Consider the following 18,420-nt stretch of genomic DNA (forward strand, 5'->3'; position numbering starts at 1 on the left):
AAGAAAAAATACAACACTGTACCTGTACACATCTGGTTCATGCCTAATTAAAACTTGGTAGCCAAGGGGAATTGGTTCCAGGTCCCCTGTGGATACCAAAATCCACAGATGCTCAAGTCCCTTATATAAAATGGTGTAGTATTTGCATGTAATCTATGCCCATCCTCCTGTATACTTTAAGTCATTTCTAGATTACTTATCATACCTAATACAAGGTAAATACTGTGTAATTACAATATAAATGTTATGAACATAGTTGCCTGCATGCAGCAAATTCAAGTTTTGCTTTTTGGAACTTTCTGGAATTCTTTTTGCAAATATTTTAAATCTGCATTGGGTTGAATCTGATGATGCGGAACCCCAGGATATGGAGGGCTGGCTTTATTCCATTCCTTAAAAAAAAAAAAAAAAAAAAAGCTGTATTGAAATCCTCCAAGATGGAATGAAATAATTTTGATAGTAGCCCTACTTTTTTTTTTTTTTTTTTATAAATTTATTTATTTATTTATTTTTGGCTGTGTTGGGTCTTCGTTTCTGTGCGAGGGCTTTCTCCAGTTGCGGTGAGCGGGGGCCTCTCTTCATCGCGGTGCGCGGGCCTCTCACTGTCGTGGCCTCTCCCGTTGCGGAGCACAAGCTCCAGACGCGCAAGCTCAGTAGTTGTGGCTCACGGGCTTAGTTGCTCCGTGGCATGTGGGATCTTCCCAGACCAGGGCTCGAACCCGTGTCCTCTGCATTGGCAGGCAGATTCTTAACAACTGCGCCACCAGGGAAGCCCCTAGCCCTACTTTTTTCTTCTACCTTTTCAATGCAAAACAAGCAAACAAACAAACATACCTCCAAACCAGTCTTTCCTTCCAGCCTGACATCTTCTCTCCCTTTTCAGTACTTAGCTGTTTCATCGACCTTGTAGTTCATCTGGGTTGTTACCTGAGTGAAACCAAAAGCATCCCTGTCTCAGTTACTTTTAACTGGGTTACAGGTGAAGGAACTTCGGCACGTGTTGGTGCTCTGCAGTGTGAAGTGCAGGCAGTCCTTTGCGTGTAATGTGGGGCCGTAAAGATGAATGTGCGAGTGGACGTCATGCGGAGTGATCTTAATAATTGATGAAAACACTTATGATTATTTAACGACCTTTAAAAATTCTTGTCAATGTTAATAACTCTCTTACTGTCGATTGTAGAAGTATAGGGAAGCGGAAAAAAAAGAGAAGCTAACATTTAGTACAGTGTAATTTAAAACATTAAGATTGTATTTCTTTGTAAAAAAAAAGTATCAGAAGTAATTTTTAAGTCATATAACTTGCAATACAGAACAAGTGTTCCTTTAACGTGGAGATCTTTGCTGGCACAGCTTGCTCTGGGACATCTTTGTCCTTTTCGTCACAGCCTCTTTCCCTGTATATGGTGATAAGTTCGCCTTCACTCACTTTCCTCTGGCTGCATGTCTAGAATCTCTCCAACAACAGCAGAGTTGATACTCCCACGGCCAGCTAATTCTTTTATGACTCCTTTTACATTTGACTTGAATGTCACTTTCATTGTTAACCACTTGTCATTTATTTGCCCCGCTTTCATGTTTGCTGGCCAGTTCCCTCTTTCAATTATCCATTTTTGTGAAATGTCACCGTGGTCACTGTAATTCACCCGTCCTGTTTGAGGACTTGTGTTCCTTGTGGCAACTGAGATGCATGCGTTTCGGTGCTGTGCAAAGCAAGGACTGCTTGTACTGTTTTTTTTTTTTTTTTTAATATTTTGTTTTTTCTTTTCTTACTTTAGGGAGGTGGTTCTGAAAAAGTTTCTTCATAATATTTGTGTCTTCTCACTGGACCTGCCCTTCTGCTGAGAACCACTGGCAGAAAGGGACTTGAGGGCAGTGGCATGGATTATGTTGCCAAGGCTTCTTAGGTGGGGTAAGAAAACAGAAGAAAAGATAAGAATGAAGTTGAAGGGACGTTTTCAGGGTTTTTTGCCTCATACCTTTCTTTTCTGGAAGGCAGCTTCTTAGTCTGCTTTCTGGAGTCAAGGAAGTTAGTATCTGATGATGAAGCATTATCTCCATATCTCTAAGGGATTGGGAATTATGCTGCACATTCTCAAGCTTGCTTTGTGTGACTTGTTTCTTTTCGTCATTTCGGTCAGAGTGGGCAGGTCTTCCTTTTTTTGCTCATTTTTGTGTTGAGTAGGCTGTCACCTAGACAGAGGTGTATTCTCAATTTTGGTCAATCAGTGGAGCATGCAAGGCACCCTTGGAGACCACCAATCGTCTGGGACCACAATCGAGAACCACTGCCGTGATGGAGGCATTTCTTCTGTATTTCAAGTACGAGGAGATGGAGCTACCTTTCCTTTCTCATTTTTCTTTCAGTATAAGAGGGGGTCCTGGGAAAGTTTTAGAATCTGAAATTTAGCTGTAAATGACTTAATATGCTTTTGTACCACTTCCAAACCAAATGCTCTGTGTTCAGATATAAGTTTTAAATATTAAAATTTTAATGGTACACACAGAATTTGAGTAACAAAATGCCAAATAGAGGGAAGATAAAAGTTGTACCCACAGTTTTTCCACCTCCACGAATCAGGTATTGTTACCTGTTTAACCAGACATATGTGTGAGCCTTTGCTCTGGTACTTGGGAAGAGCAAGAGCCTCAAAGATACGGTCCCTGCCCTCAGGGGTGTGCAGTCAAGTGGGAGCAGACATTTAACAGAAAATAAAACGAAAATTAACCATGTAATTATGCATGATGATAAAAAGTAACCATTTACTGAGCACTTTAATGTGTGCTTATGCAATTTTTTCAGAGCAGAAATCATATGGTTACAATTTTGTCTTCTTTTTTTTTTTTTTGTATTCTGGTTAAAAAAAAAATAACCCATAAATTCACATCCAAGCATCATAAAGAAATTTGAACAGTAGTGTTTCTCAGTTTTTTGAGTTTGACGCTGAATCGTTCCTGCATACGTCACGTGATTTTGTTTTTCTGTTGTGTGAATCCGTGGGTGATTCTTGTCCAGGGGGCAGAATTTGAGGAGAGCTTTTCATTCATTATTGGTAAGGAAAGACTTGAATTTATCGATTTTGTATATACATTTATAGTTCAGTTTAATATATGACTGTAATCTTCAGTCTTTGGTCAAGTCCTCCTTCGTCTTTCGCATGGTTTTTAATATTGGCCTGTCAGAAATAGTGCATCAGCAAACTTGGAAGGATATTTACAGTAACATAACACTAAAAATGATAACTCATATTTATTGGTAATTGAGGCAGGCATTTTGCTAAGCATGTAACAGGCTCGTGTAGTTGTATTTAATTCTCAATCTCACTCAGTTCTCAAAAACTCTGTGAAGTAACAGGTACTATTATTTTTCCCCTTTCATGCATGAAGAAATGTGGGCTTACCTAGGTTTAATAGCTTTCCTAGGGAGACCCAGTTGAGATTGAAGCCAGGTCTGCGTGTCTGATGCCAAAGCTGTAGTCTAAGGCAATATTTAATCTGAAAGAATTTCTGGAGAAATGGAAGAATACTCAAGTCAAATTCTAGAACCATTATTGTATTCCTGAGAATAGCCTTACCAAACAACACTGATCCTACACAGTCTTTCCCGTCAGGAGGTGACGAAAGGCAGAGGATTTCTGGGAAAGTCACCCTGAATATACCACAAAGCTGTCAGTGGAGCTGTGGAATGCCAAGAAGTATAGCAGCAGGTAACACCAGGTTTCATTTGTCCCAGTGCTATGGCAAACTGCCGCAGGACAACTAGAGAGTGATTTGCTGCAGCTTTTCTTCTGAATGTTGAATCTTTCCGTAAAGTGTTTTCTCATCATCTTACATTTCCATGTGATTCAGACCGACAAGTGTGGAAGCCCTTCTCCATCCCAGGCACTGGGTTATATACTTAGGAGGGCCAACGTCACTCACCTGGCTTCTGCTCTGAAGGATCTTGGTGTCAGCCATGGTGGTTAGTACTGAAAGTGAAATGTAAACAAAGTTATCCGGGGGCATTAAGGAAGTAGCCTTTAATGCTGACTGGGAGACTGGGAAAGGCTTCAGGAGGGATATGGCGTTTGGTCACAGTCTTAACAATGAAATGGATTTTGGCAGGGGGGTGTGTGTGTGTGTATGTGTGTGTATTTGTGTGTATGTAATGGCCGGGGGGAGCAGGGGGTCTGCTGGCTGTAGTAGACAGGAGGCAAGAGGCATTGGAAGGGCCTTCCAGGCTGAGAGAAAAACCTAAACAGGAGCACAGAACTGATAAGTTTCCGGACGTTTTTGGGAAATAGAGTAGTCAGAGTGGACGAGGCTCAAGGTCAAGAGTGTGCCAGATGAAGCTGAACAGGTAGTTTAGGGTCTAGGGGTCGAGGTTCTGAGTTACCCCTTACTGAGTGCCTACTGTATACCAAATGTGACCAGTGAATTCGGGTTGTTTTTGGTTTTTTTTGGTGAGGGAGTATTAATTTGAGTAGCTCTACTTTTGTATGTTTGTAGTACTCATTGGGTACTTGTAGTACTGAAGTAGCAAAACTTGAACAATACAAAAATCAACAAGATAATAATAAAAATACTCCTCATCCCGAATGTTTTTCCACAGAGATAATAACTTCTAGCAGTTTGGTGTGTATGGTTCCAGACTTCTAATTATGCATAGACAAATAAATACACATTTCTTTGAAAGGTGGGATTATGCAGCATATATTGTTCTGTAGCTTATTTGATTAATTAAGAATATAACATGTTTCTGTATCAGCAAGTTCAGGTCAATCTCATTCTTTTAAAGGCTGTGTAGCAATCCGTTATTCTGATATAATACAACTTATTAGGTTATTTCCAGTTTTTTACTGTTAGAAACAATTCTGTAGCAGACATTCTTGTATATTTATGAACTTACTTTTGTGGAAGAAATGTTTAAAAATAAAATAACTGGATCAAGTATTTTATAGTTTAAAATTTTCATTTTGCCAAATTGTCCTTCAATAGATAATAATAATTTGTTTATGTTAATACCTATAACTATTTTCATATTTTTAATCTTTTATAATGTAATCGGGAAATTTAAAATTTTGTTTTTATTTGATCACTGATGATGGGGAAGCATATTTTCATAATTTTGTTGGCTGTTTATATTTTTCTTTTGGGAATTGCTTGGTCCCGTGTTTTGCAATTTTTAAAAAATTTGATGTACCTTTTTTAGGTTGCTTTGTAGTACCTTCTAAGATATGGTTAGTAACCTTTTGTTATAGTCATTAATTCATGTGTTCTTCAAATAGTTATTGAGTGCCTACTGTGTACTGGGTGCTGGGAACATACTGGTGAACAAAACAGGTATGGATCTTATAGTTTCATGGAACATACAGTCTTTGAAGAAATGGTCAGATGCTCAACTATAGAATTAGAATTCTGATCAGTGTGTGGAAACATGAGGGTCTAAACCTAGACTGGGGGATTAGGGACACAGTGCTAGAAATGAGGAAAATCAGATGACTTGGAGGAAAAGAGAGATCAAGGTGGTAAGAAGGTACCCAGCAAAGGGCTAATGATGGAGTTAAGGGTGGAGAGGTAGATGGGGGCCAGAACTTCTAGAGCCTTGTAGGCTGTACTGTGATTTTGTTCTTCATCCTAAGGGCTTTTGGAAACTTTGAAGAGTGTCAAGATGAAATTGAAATTTGTATTTTACACAGACTACGTTAGTGTAGAGGGTCAAGGAGCGCTGCGGGGAGAATGGATGGTGGAGGGGGAAGAAGGCAAGTATCACAGGAAGCAGAAGCGACAGCTCTGCAATGAGGTGGTTAAAGTCACGGTGGCCACTTTGTTGTGGAGGAAACTGAGAATGTCAGGGAGGGATGTTTCCCCGAGAAGCCATGTTAATGTTTTGCCTGGTTCTTTTTAGTTGTGGTCTAGGCCAGGGGCCTGTGATGATTTTGCTTAGTTAAATTAGACGGATGGTTTGATTTTGTCTTGTAGTTGAGCAGCAGTGAGTTTTTTTGTTTTTGCTTTGTTTTTTTCTGTTTTGCCAGCTTCATGTAATCTTGACTTTTTTCAACTCCCGGAGGAATTTCAAAGGGTCTAATTTCACTAATTATACACTTCCTCTCTACAGCCTGCCAGCACTTTTTCCATTTTTAAATTAAGGTGGTGCTGTGTATTTTATCTATATGATATCAAGAGCTCAATAAGTTGTTGTGCTGTGGTAAGGCTTGCTGGTTATCTGGCTTATGTTCTCTTTCTTAGGATTTTCAGTGTAAGCTACCAGAAATCTTGAAACTAACCCTTTGCCTGATAACCTTTTTTTAAAAATTTTTTAATTTTTAAAAATTTTTTGGCCGCACTGCATGGCATGCAAGATCTTAGTTCCTCGACCAGGGATCGAACCCATGCCCCCTGCAGTGGAAGCACGGAGTCTTAACCGCTGGACTGCCAGGGAAGTCCCGCCTGATAACATTTTTGATAAGTGATCATAAATAAAACAAATTTCTCAGGCTAAAGAAAGAAATCGGTAGAGTCCCTTATAATTCAGTTGATGCTGGCTTGATTAAAAATTATAAGCATTCCTTAAAGTTTTTTTTTTTTTTTTTTTTAAATTTTTATTTATTTATTTATTTATTCTTGGCTGTGTTGAGTCTTCGCTTCCGCGCGAGGGCCTTCTCCAGTTGCGGCAAGCGGGGGCCACTCTTCATCGCCGTGCGCGGGCCCCTCACCGCCGCGGCCTCTCCCGTTGCGGAGCACAGGCTCCAGACGCGCAGGCTCAGCAGCCGTGGCTCACGGGCCCAGCCGCTCCGCGGCATGCGGGATCCTCCCAGACCAGGGCCCGAACCCGTGTCCCCCGCACCGGCAGGCAGACTCCCAACCACTGCGCCACCAGGGAAGCCCTAAAGTTTTTGTTTAAATCTTAGATATGTTGCTATGTCTCTAAATACATAGGTAATTCTTAATCTTCTGTTAGCAGCATTTTTTTCAGTCTCATGAATTTAAGTGACATTTGAGTTATAGAAGTTTGAAATCCACAGAAGCAATTAGTAACTTGATTCATGATTTACTAGATAAATAGATTCAATCTGGTCATTTTATTCTCAGACGATAAGAATTCTGATGAAAGAAGGGCTGGAGAATCAATGCATGCAAAGTAGCCAAATAGATTAAAAGAGTAATTCGCTTATTGATTAAAATTTAGCAGTAGATAGCAAACATCTCTCTGAACCCACTCCTAAGATTAAAGAGAAAATTAGAATGAAGTGCAGCTATTTTTAAAGAAACCAGTCATATCAGTCATTCTCACCAAGATTTTAGTTCTTGTGTTTTGAGAAAATGAAGAGGCAGGCAAAATATTTTGTTACGTACTGAATTTTATAAAATCCTTAAAGAATAAGTGAGAAGAATGTTGAAAAAGTTGGCTTTTTTTTCTTTTTAACTTTGCTACGTTACTTGTGACCTTTTTCCTTTGACTTAGAAAAGGCCACCTTTATATCCGGAAGGAAATCCCACATTGTCATTCTTTTACTCCCACTTGTGGTATTCTCCTGGCCCATCTCTGTGTTCTTTTGGTGACAACTTTTTTTTTTTTTTTTTTTTAAAAACCTTGGGCCATCTGTACCATTTCAATTTCTTTCTGTTTTATTTATTTATTTATTTATTTATGGCTGCGCTGGGTCTTCGTTGCTGTGCGCGGGCTTCTCATTGCGGTGGCCTCTGTTGTTGCGGAGCACGGGCTCTAGGCGCGCGGGCTTCGGCAGCTGTGGCTCGAAGGCTCTAGGGCACAGGCTCAGAAGTTGTGGCACACGGGCCCAGCTGCTCCGCGGCATGTGGGATCTTCCCGGACCAGGGCTCGAACCCGCGTCCCCTGCATTGGCAGGCGGATTCCTAACCACTGCGCCACCAGGGAAGCCCGGTGACAACTTTTTAGGTCATTCGCAGAGTATCCCGCATGGTCTTTGGGGTTCTGTCATGCCTTTCAGGCTGATCATATAGTATTAATGTATATGGTAATGTACTTTTCTTTCTCTTTTTCTTTTTTTTAAATTTTATTTATCTTTGGCTGCGTTGGTTCTTCATTGCTGCGTGCGGGCTTTTCTCTAGTTGCGGCGAGCGGGGGCTACTCTTCGTTGCAGTGTGTGGGCTTCTCACTGCGGTGGCTTCTCTTGTTGTGGAGCACAGGCTCTAGGTGCATGGGCTTCAGTAGTTGTGGCTCGTGGGCTCTAGAGCTCAGGCTCAGTAGTTGTGGCACACAGGCTTCAGTAGTTGTAGCTCACGGGCTCTAGAGCGCAGGCTCAGTAGTTGTGGCACATGGGCTTAGTTGCTCCGCGGCATGTGGGATCTTCCCAGACCAGGGCTCGAACCCGTGTCCCCTGCAGTGGCAGGCAGAGTCTTAACCACTACGCCACCAGGGAAGTCCCTATGGCAATGTACTTTTCTAGTGTACACTAATTTTTAATAATTACCTATGCTAACTAATTGAAAAATAGACATTATTGCATTTCTCATCAGGGTAATTTCATTTTTCCAATGAAGTCTTGAAGTGGTTTTATGGTGAGTGGCAAGTAGAGCAGAAAGTGTTTGCTAGGTACTAACCTTTGTACCACTTGAGCATCCTGTAAACCCAAAGGATGGAAACGGCGGATCATTTTGAACTCTGCCTGTATGTTTAAATAGTACTGATTCTTCTTTTTCTGTGTCATGGAATATATAGTTTTTAATGTCTACTTTTCCTTTCTGAATAGGTAATATATTCACATGGTTCAAAATCCAAAAGATAGGAAAAGTTAGCAATTCAGCTTAAAACTTACTATGTAGGAACCGTGTTGAGAGTTGCCTCTTCGTAGTTCTTCTGTCTGCTTACTCTAAAATGGTGTTGATTCATATCTTGAAATGATGCCTTTAGACCTTGTGTGCTGACCTTTCTTTGACAGTCTCTGAGTTCATATTTTTCTGAGTCTCTTTTTCCTTTGACTAAGCTGTAACCAGTTTTTAAAATATTCTACATATGCTTTACTGTAATCATGAGGTGAAAACTTAGTTTTTAATCAGTTTTTAAAGTGCATCTTCCCCAAAGCAACATGGTATCTCTTGGGAGATGACTAGTTTGGGTCAGGTTTTAATGTCCTCTAGGAATTTAGCTCTTTTTTTTCCCTTCATTTATTCACTTAAATTAAAAAGTATCAAGGAATTTTCAAATATACACAAAGTAGAGAGGATACCATAGGAATCCTTACATGTGTGATTCTTAAAATATGGATCTAGATTCACAAGGAGCATTACCATTTAGAATGTAAGTCTCAAAACAATTTTTTTCTTAATGCAGATTCACTACTCATTAGTTAAAAAGGCAAAAAATATAACATTTGGTGTAATTTGGAAAGATCACTGAGATAAATTGTCAAATGAAAAAAACAAGGTGCAGCATACCACCTTTTACTTAAAAAAAAAAAAAAGGTAAAATAAAATACATCTTCATATTTGCTTATATATGCCTAAAGTAACTTGGGAAGGATACAGTAAGAAACCAAAAGTGGTTACCTGGGTTTTTAGGGACAGGGAAGGAGACTTTGAACTCTTTACCTTTCTGAGGTTTGTTTGTTTACTTTTTTGAACCCTATGAAATCATTAAAAATGAACTTGAAATTTATTTTAAAATTATTAGAAATCATTAAACATTTGTTTAAAACAGAATATGTAATATAAAATTTACAATTTGAAAATATATCACAATAATGGTTATTTTCCCAGGACAGTCTGTAGATTTAGGTAAGAGGTGTTTTGACTGTACCAAAGTAGTCTGTGGTATACTTTAAAACCGTACTTAAAGAAATATGCTTTAAAAACTACCCCATCCCCAAAATGGCAGTTTATTTTATTGTAACCTTTTTTTTCTTTTTCTTCCTTTTTTTTTTAAAGGCTGGTGGGGTAGCAGGTGTCTGTGTTGACTTGATATTATTTCCTCTGGATACCATTAAAACCAGGCTGCAGAGCCCCCAAGGATTTAATAAGGCTGGTGGTTTTCGTGGAATATATGCTGGCGTTCCTTCTGCTGCTATTGGATCCTTTCCTAATGGTAAAAATTATATTGGTATTATCACTGCTTTATATAAAGCCAAGATAATGGGATTTATTTTCAGAATGGTATGTGGTCCAACCCTATATAGAATTCCTTATATGATTGATGTAATTGATCTCCTGAATTTATTTTCTATTCATTAATCCATTATTTTTGACTCAGCTGGTACTATAGATTCCATTCTACTGTATTTGTCATAAAAAAATGAGCAATCTTTAGATGAGTGGTTTTTGTTGTTGTTAAAACTCCTTGTTAGAATCCTTAAAGTGTTCCTGTAACATTGATTGTGATGTCTTACAGCAGTTCTCAACCTTGCCTGCATGTTGGAATCTCTTGGGAAGCTTTACAAAATACTTATGCCTGTGTCTCCATGAGAAGTTTAATTGGTCTGGTCTTTGCCTGGGTATCAGAAGTTTTTGTAGCTTCCCAGGTGATTCAGATATGAAGCTGAGTTTAATAAACACTGGCTTGGAGATTCTGGTGGAGCAGATGAACCTAAGAGGCATTAAATCTTTGTCTTAACTAAATTGCTCTCAGATGATGCAACCCATTCCCACTAACCTCCTCTTTCCATTGTCTTGCTTTTGTTTTGGTTTTGAAGTTGTGTGATTTATGACCCTTTTATTCTATAATCAGTATAATCTGTTTCATTTAATCCACCTCTTTTCGGATACTTATTTTAATAATTGTTTACTGCTGCTTTGATTGGCACTCAAAAGCAGACTAAGCAAACAGAAAACCACCACCATCAAACACACACACACACACACACACGCACACACACACACGCTCACACTCTGACTCACAAAACCCCTGCTCCAGAAGATTCTTAAATTCTGGGGTTTGATTTCTTTTTTCTCAGTATATTTCATTAGAAATTCTTTCTTGTTAACTTGACGTTAAGATGTCCATCTGTATCCATCTGCGAGCATAACATTCACATAAAGATTTGTAGAGCAAATCTTTTTGGTCCTTTAGTTTATCTCCCCGAGCCATCCTTAGAGCAGTCAACTGTTTTGAGGTTATCCTTGAATTATTTTATGTCTTAATTTTCAGTAATTGATCATAGCAAGTCACTATTGAGGACCCACTCCATGCCAAGTATAGCTCTATATGTGGGAGATGGGCCTTGGTTCCTAAATTTGTCTGCATTGCAATCACCTGATGACCTGAAGAGATTTTTTTTTTTTTTTTTTTTTTTTTTAAAGAAAGTACTGCTGTCCCACTCCCAGAGATTAGGGATTTAGTTGGCCTGAGGTGTGGCCTGGGCTTTGGAGGTTTAAAAAAAAAATCCCCAGGTAATTTTAATATGCAGACAAGTTTGGGAACCTCTGAACTAGGGAACTGCAAAGAAATACGTTACTAAGTCCCTGTCTTTTGGTCATCCATTCTTATGATGCCTCCCTCATCATTGTAAATATTATTTTTTCTCTTACGTATTACGTAGGAATTGTTGGTAGATGAAGTATTAGTGATGGTCTGCAGGGTACATGGTGCTCCATTAAGCTCACAGGGCTGGTTTAGATTCTTGTCAGCAGGAGTTTACATACAGAATGTAGTTTTGAATTTCTGTATGTTTGAGAAAGTGGTGTTCTTCTTGCCCTGCTTTTCTTTTTCTTTTTTTGCCATCCACAGAACATCTTTGAATGGGAGATGCTGGGTCAAAGTGGCAGTGTTTCAGAAATGGCCTTTCTGTTTTTCTGCAAACTTTTGGTGAATTGAAACTTTTTACGTGGCACTTTAAACAATTTTTGCTATTGGTTAAGGTTCTAGTCGGAGTACAGTGCACCAGTGTAACATTCAGCGCTTGTAGACTTTTTAGAGAACGTATTGTGCAGGGGTTATGGAAGGGACTGAGGGTCGAAAGAAGAGAGGAAAAGACCTGTATTCAAGACCCTTACTCCATGTTTAGAAGGGAATGTAGAAAAACCATAGTTTTTTGTTTTGTTTTCACTCCTGGGGGGTGGAGGTGGGTGGGTGGAACGTGTAGCAGGTAGAACTTAGAGCCGAATGCGACTGGAGATACTCTAGCCCATTTAGTGAGTAGGCCAAAGTAGGAACAGCCTAAATAAGAATCACAAGTGGGAATTGGGACCTGCATTAACTATATACAACTGCTTGCATGGTCATTACTCATCCTGGGACAGTGTGCCTCCTCATTTGGCCTGCTGTTTGTTTGTTAGCCACTGAGGGGTGTTTACAAGCTTGTTGACTTTAACTGTGGAGAACTGATTTTCACTACCAAGCTCTTTTCCTGAGTGTTTCAGACTTTACTGTGACATGTTCAAATGCCCTTCGAAAGATGAATTTGCCATTTATTTATCTTTTGTGCCTCACCTTTTATGTGAGTGATGAACATCTTTTTATTAACAATACACGGCAAGTCTTAAAGCCTTCCTGTGCAGCTAAGATTAGTTCATGGTGATAGGGGTAGCTTTTTAGAGATTTTGATTTCCAGTTTTAATTCAGTAGTTGATTGTTTCCTTGATGTAAAAGTGAGTTGATGTAGTAAAAAGTAGCCATGGTTATTTTGAGTAACCAGCAACAAAGCATTATGGAATAGATGTTTTATTTAGTTAAGATATGTGTTTGCAGTTTTAACCTGTCTAGAAATCATTGTAGCTGATTATTTTATGACCATATATAAAGATATTTTGGATCACAGAAGTTCATATCCTTTTGTAAAAAACTTAACTAAAAAGTGTTAAGTGACTTATCGGTACAAATTGGTAAATGCCAGGTTAGCTGTTAGGCTTCCTCAGGGCAGGGATCATGTCATCTGCATGTTTGTAAGTCCAAAGTGAGGCATGTAACATGGGCTCAGTCAAATCTGCAAGAGTGAAGGGGTGGGGGTGGGGGAATAGTACATATTATTATTTTATCTTTATATTTATTTATAGCTATAAATATATACATATATAATATATAAATATGTACATATATAATATATGTATATATTATATAAATAATATATTTATATTTATATTTTTAGAATTTATTATTTGTATTTATTATTTATACTTATTTATTTATATTACTTATATTTATTATTTATTATCTTTATCTGTTATCTCATAATTTAATAACTAGACTTGTAATATTTTTTCAAGAAACATATCTCTTAGCAGTTTGCATATATATTTAAACTTTGTGAAAGACTGGTTTGTTTTAAATTTCAGCTGCTGCATTTTTTATCACCTATGAATATGTGAAATGGTTTTTGCACACTGATTCGTCTTCATATTTGATGCCTGTGAAGCATATGTTGGCTGCCTCTGCTGGAGAAGTGGTAGGTAATAAGTTATGTGTATAAAATACTTCAGAAATGCAAAGTATGCAAATATCTTCAGTACGGGTATTATTTCATTTCATTTTTAAAAGACAATTGTTTTTTAAATTATGAAAGTCATATATCCCAATAAATGTAAATGGATTAAACATGATAGTTGAAAGACAGTCTATATAGGATGAAAGAAAAATCCAGCTATCTGCTATTTACAAGAGACACACCTCAAACGTAATTATACAGAAAGAATAAAATTAAAGAGGTAGAGGAAAATATGCATGCAAATTTTGGTGGCTTCATATTGGGTCAGCATAATTGAGCTGGAACTCTATTTCCTAGAACTCCCTTTCCAGGAGGGTTCCAGGTTAGCCTGGCTACAAGAGAAAATTGCTCAAGATTTGTAAGGTGGAAGTAAAGCAGCGGTCGTGTTCATGCTCAGAAGGTTGGTGCGAGGTCAGGCACTGTTGCAGTTCATACGCCTCATCACTGATCTGTTGGCTTCAGGCAGCAGTCAAGCCTCCAGCTCCTCCAACTCTCACTGGGTCTTCTCCTTCATCTTCTCTAAATTTTGAGTCAGTTGTGTGGGCTCTGTCGTGAAGGGTGCCAATTTATGCTGTAGGTCACCCACATCATTGAGATTGGGTCTTCTCCTTCATCTTCTCTAAATTTTGAGTCAGTTGTGTGGGCTCTGTCGTGAAGGGTGCCAATTTATGCTGTAGGTCACCCACATCATTGAGATTGGTGAGGGAGAATGTGAGTTCCAGTTTGTCCTTGCTCTCCCCCATTTCACATCCATGTTTCCTTCCTGATTGCATGCCTTCTAAGTTTCTGTCCCAACACAACATGCAGAAGCTACAGTTCTACATAAATTGCTTAACCAGCTCCCACAATTACTGTTTATATCCCTGTAATAACTTCTTATTCTTATCATTCTTATTGGTTCTACTTCTCTGACCAACCCTAACTGATTCAGAAAGACTAGCTGAAAGAGAGCTGATAGTAATGTTAATATCAGACCAAGAAAAAAAAAAAAAAGACTTAAAGCAAAAAACAAGGAGACCATTGTATAATGATATGAGGAACAATTCTCCTGGGAGATGTAGTAAACCTGAACCTGGACTAAATAGCATAGTCTCAAAATATAAAGCAAAATGTTGCTAGAATTATAATGAAAAATGAATACAGTTATTATCTTCATTGGAGTTATTCACATCTATCCGTAAAAGTCATAGGACCAGGCAGGTAACTTGTTAAGACCATAGAAGATGTGAACAACACAATGGCAAGAATGGTCTAATGGATGTGTATGGAGTTCTGCACCTAACTGCTAAAGATTGTTCATTTTTTTCAAGCACGCTTGGAACATTAATAAAAGCGTGTGACCCAGTAGTCCACAAAGCAACTTTCAACAAATAATGTAGAGATAATGTCATACAGATCATTTGGTGTCTGATTATAATGAAGTAAAATTGGACAGCAATGATGAAAACACAGGCAGTCCATCCCTCCTATGTGTTTAAAAAATTATCCAACTCTTCTGTAAATAATTCATGAGCCAGTAAATCATAATGTATGTGGTAAAATATTTGTAATTAAAAAATAATACAGGAATACGTATTTTTCCTAAACTAACACAGAGAAGAGTATAATACAAATAAGAGCTTTCCCACCCCCCTCACCCATTTACCTTTCTCCAGTCCCTCCTGCCTACTACTAATGGACAACTTCAATTAAAATTATTTTTGTGTATCCACCCAGAAATTGTCCTTTACTATTGTTACTTTCTTTTTTTTTTTTTAAAGGATTTTTTTTTTTAATTTATTTATTTTTATTTTTGGCTGCGTTGGGTCTTTGTTGCTGCACGCAGGCTTTCTCTAGTTGTGGTGAGCGGGGGCTACTCTTCATTGTGGTGCGCGGGCTTCTCATTGCGGTGGCTTCTCTTGTTGCAGAACACGGTCTCTAGGCACGCGGGCTTCAGTAGTTGTGGCACATGGGCTCAGTAGTTGTGGCTCGCGGGCTCCAGAGTGCAGGCTCCGTAGTTGTGGCGCACGGGCTTAGTTGCTCCACGGCATGTGGGATTCTCCCAGACCAGGGCTCGAACCCGTGTCTCCTGCGTTGGCAGGCGGATTCTTAACCACTGCGCCACCAGGGAAGCCCGTACTATTGTTACTTTCAAATCACATTGTCTCGTTTGTTTGTATGTATGTATGTATCTATCGATCTGCCTATCTCTCTATCTAGTCTATCTTAATAATCCTAGAACGTTGTTAGGGGCAGGGTGCATTAACAGGAATGGACAAAAAAGTGAAGAGAAGGGTCTCGGTTTATAAGTCTTTTATCATTTTGTCAAGTAGTATATATCGTTTTTCATTTAATAAAGTAGTGGTATGTATTTACATTAGGAAGTTAGAAAAATGAATCAGCCTTTATAAGATTTACATAAGAAACAATTGTGATATATTGCAGTTTTGTTTTCTGTGCACTATTTTCCTTTAGAAAATTTGGATGAGAATCTACAAACTGTTTTGTAACCTAATTTTCTTCTCTTAAGAATATGGTGAATGAGGGTGATGAAAGAGGGAGATTGCACTTTATGGAATTCCCTGGCGGTCCAGTGGTTAGCACTCTGTGCTTTCACTGCCGAGGGTGCACGGGTTCAATCTCAATCTCTGGTCGGGGAACTAAGATCCTGTGAGCCGCATGGCACGGGCAAAAAAAAAAAAAAAAAAAAAAACAATAAAAAGGAGAAAACAACTAAAAAAAAATAACTGTTCTGAGATGTAATTCACATACTGTATGATTTATCCATTTAAAGTGTACGATTCAATGGTTTTTTGCTGTACTCACAGCTGCAGCCATCGCCGCAGTCAGTTTTAGAGCATCGTCATCGCCCCAAAAAGAAACCTCGTACCCATTAGCAGTCACTTCCCATTTCCCCCAACGTTCTCACCTTAGGCAACAACCACTGACCTACTCTGTCTCTGTAGATCTGCCTATTCTGGACATTTCATATACATGGAATCCTACCAGGTTTCTTTCTGAGGTGATGAAAATGTTCTAAAATTGACTAGGATGATGGTTGCACATGTCTGTGAATATATTAAAAACCATTGAATTGTATCCTTAAAATGGATGAATTTTATAATATGCAAATTCTATCGTATTAAGCTGTTAGAAAGGAATAAGAAGAGAATATTATGAAAACCATATGTTAATAAATTTGCCAAATTCTTAAAAGATAAAAACAAAAAAAGTGGAATCCTACAATCTGGTCTTCCGTGACTGGCTTCTTTCACTTACATTTTCAAGATTTCATCCATGCTATAGCATGTATCAGAACTTCGTTCCTTTTGATTTGCAAATAATAATCCATGTGGTATAGATATACCACATTCTCTTTATTCACTCATCAATTGCCTATGTTTTTTATTTTCTTGGATACGTACCTAGGAGTGGAAATATCGGTCATATGGTAACTTTATGTTTAACCCTCTGAGGAACTGGCCAAGGCTGTTTTCCGAAGTGGCTGCACCATTTTACATTCCCACCAGCAGTGTGTAAGAGTTCCAGTTTCTTCTGCACATCCTTGACACCACCTGGTGTTACCTGTCTTTTTAATTATAACCAACAAATAGATATTCAGTGGTATCTTATTGTGATTTTGACTTGCTTTTCCCTAGTAACTAATGATTTTGAGCATCTTTTCATGTGCTTATTGGTTATTTACATATCTACTTTGGAGAAATGTCTATGCATCTCCTTTACTCATTCTTTAATTAGGTTGTATTTTTGTTAATAAGTTACAGGAGTTCTTTATGTATTGGCAAAACTTTTTCCCATTCTGTGCATGTTTTTCACTTTCTTAATGGTGTCCTTTGAAGCATAAGTTCTAAATTTTGATGATGTCCAGTTTATCTGTTTTATCTTACATTGCTTTGTCGTATCTAAGAAACCATTGCCTAATCTGAGATCATGAAGATATTTATACCTATGTTTTCTTTCAAGAGTTTTATAGTTTTAACTCATATTTTTAGGTTTTTGATCCATTTTGAGTTAATTTTTTTATCTGGTTTGAGGCTGTGGTCTAACTTTATTCTTTTGCGTGTGTATATCCAGTTGACCTAGTGCCATTTGCTAAACTATTCTTTACTCATGGAATTGCCTTGGCACCCTTGTCAAATACTAATTGACGTAAAGGTAGGGTTTATTTGTGGACCCTGTTCTATCGATCTCTACGTCTATCCTTATGCTAGTACCACAGAGCCTTGATTACCACAGCTTTGTAGTAAGTTTTGAAATCAGAAGTGTGAGTCCTCCAGCTTTGTTCTTCTCTGTCAGGATTGTTTTGCCTCTTCTGGGTCTTTTGCATTTTTATGTGAATTTTTTTTTTTTGGCCTCACCTCACGGCTTGCGGGATCTCAGTTCCCCAACCTGGGATTGAACCCGGGCCATGGCAGTGAAAGCCCGGAATCCTAACCACTAGGCCACCGGGGAACTCATATGTGAATTTTAGAATGAGCTTGTCAATTTCTGCAAAAAAGGCAACTGAGATTTTGATAGGGATAACATTGACTCTGCAAATTAATTTGGGGAGCATACCATCTTAACAAAAATGCTTAAATTTTCCAATCTATAAACAGAGGCTGTCTTTTCATTTCTTTAGGACTTCTGTAATTTCTTTTAACAATGTTTCATAGTTTCACAGTATACGTTTTACACTTCTTTTGTTAAATTTATTCCTAAGTAATTTATTCTTTTTGATGTTATTGTAAATTGAACTTTTTTCATTTCATTTTCAGTTAGTTTATTGCTACTGTATAGAAATAAATTCATTTTTGTATATTGATCTTGTATCCTCCAACCTCGCTGAATTCATTAATTAATTAGTTCTAAAGTTTAGTGGATTCTTAAAGATTTTCTGTGTACCAGATCATATCATCTGCACATAGAGCTAGTTTTACTTATTTCTGTACAATCTATATGTCTTTTATTTCATTTTCTTGCCTAACTGCTCTGGTTAGAAGCTCTAGTACAGTGTTGAATAGGAGTGGTGAGAGTGGACATCCTTATCTTGTTTCTGATCTTAGGAAGA

General features: G+C 38.2%; 1 protein-coding gene across 6 annotated transcripts in view; it reads left to right on the forward strand.

The window, feature by feature from the left end:
* SLC25A26 (solute carrier family 25 member 26) overlaps positions 1-18,420 on the forward strand; it is a 174,393-nt gene that overhangs the window by 36,070 nt on the left and 119,903 nt on the right. For 4 of the 6 annotated variants that reach the window (XR_005021810.1, XM_036868498.1, XM_036868497.1 and 1 more), the window contains 2 exons: positions 9,883-10,039; positions 13,222-13,331. The exons of 1 other annotated variant lie outside the window; for it this stretch is intronic. Coding sequence is in view for 4 of the 5 variants with exons in the window: in XM_036868497.1 (XP_036724392.1) it covers positions 9,883-10,039; positions 13,222-13,331 (267 nt within the window). In the remaining variant the exon portion in view is untranslated. Of the gene's footprint in view, positions 1-1,886; positions 1,910-9,882; positions 10,040-13,221; positions 13,332-18,420 lie in introns of those variants that run through there. One more of the 6 variants, XM_036868499.1, reaches the window with a different exon arrangement.

The sequence above is a fragment of the Balaenoptera musculus genome, chromosome 11 (genome assembly GCF_009873245.2).
Source record: "Balaenoptera musculus isolate JJ_BM4_2016_0621 chromosome 11, mBalMus1.pri.v3, whole genome shotgun sequence".
NCBI lineage: Eukaryota > Metazoa > Chordata > Mammalia > Artiodactyla > Balaenopteridae > Balaenoptera > Balaenoptera musculus.